Source organism: Microtus ochrogaster, unplaced genomic scaffold (genome assembly GCF_000317375.1).
Source record: "Microtus ochrogaster isolate Prairie Vole_2 unplaced genomic scaffold, MicOch1.0 UNK138, whole genome shotgun sequence".
NCBI lineage: Eukaryota > Metazoa > Chordata > Mammalia > Rodentia > Cricetidae > Microtus > Microtus ochrogaster.
Genome location: NW_004949236.1, coordinates 299,588 through 300,288, shown reverse-complemented (window position 1 = coordinate 300,288; position 701 = coordinate 299,588). Strand labels below are relative to the sequence as shown.

General features: G+C 33.5%; 1 protein-coding gene across 1 annotated transcript in view; it reads left to right on the top strand.

Moving 5' to 3' along the window:
- The window catches only part of LOC101990605 (zinc finger protein 420-like), an 80,478-nt gene that overhangs the window by 42,198 nt on the left and 37,579 nt on the right, over positions 1–701 (top strand). The window contains 1 exon segment of the mRNA XM_013355484.2: positions 499–590. Coding sequence (XP_013210938.2) covers positions 499–590 — 92 coding nt within the window.

Sequence of the window (701 nt, the reverse complement as noted above, 5' to 3'; positions counted from 1 at the left end):
CCATTTTGCCCTCTTAAGTGCTTGATGTACCCCTATATTGGGAATAGTTTTCTTTCTTTTGTCTGAGAATTAGTGATGTGCTGTCTTGCCCATGGATGATTACTTTCTAGTTTTCCTGTATTTATCTATTCTTCACATGAAAGTTATTTCCAATGTTCTCATTGATAATTCATTGGACTCTCCTGTGTATAGTTTGCCTCTAATTTATTATGTGCAGTGCTGCTTTAGTGAAATGAGCTATGTTAATTCATGATTGTCTTCAAATACACACATGCTCCATTAATTTTAAGATAGATTTATTTTTTTTGTTTGAGTAACAATATGATTGACAGTGATTTTCTCTTTAAATGTCATTCCATGCACTCGTGGATTTGGGATCATTGTCTGAACACTTGGTCTCATTCTTTTGCTTGTGTCTTTTCAAGTGATTTAACATGTTTCTTTAACAGCTTTTAGTATTAATTTTTGCACTTTCTTTTTGACCCCTTAATATGAAAGGTCAACAAGCCATCTATTCATTGTTCCTGAAAGAGAAACTCACAGAAGATAAACTGAAAGAAATGGCTGATTCTGCAATTAATCTCTCCCAGGTCAGTGCTCATGCCCTGCCCCCCCCCCTTTTTTGTAGATATGTTATAGTTTTACACATTGGAAGCCTTTAATTTTCTGCTTCTAATTATTTTTTAACATTATAAAAATGT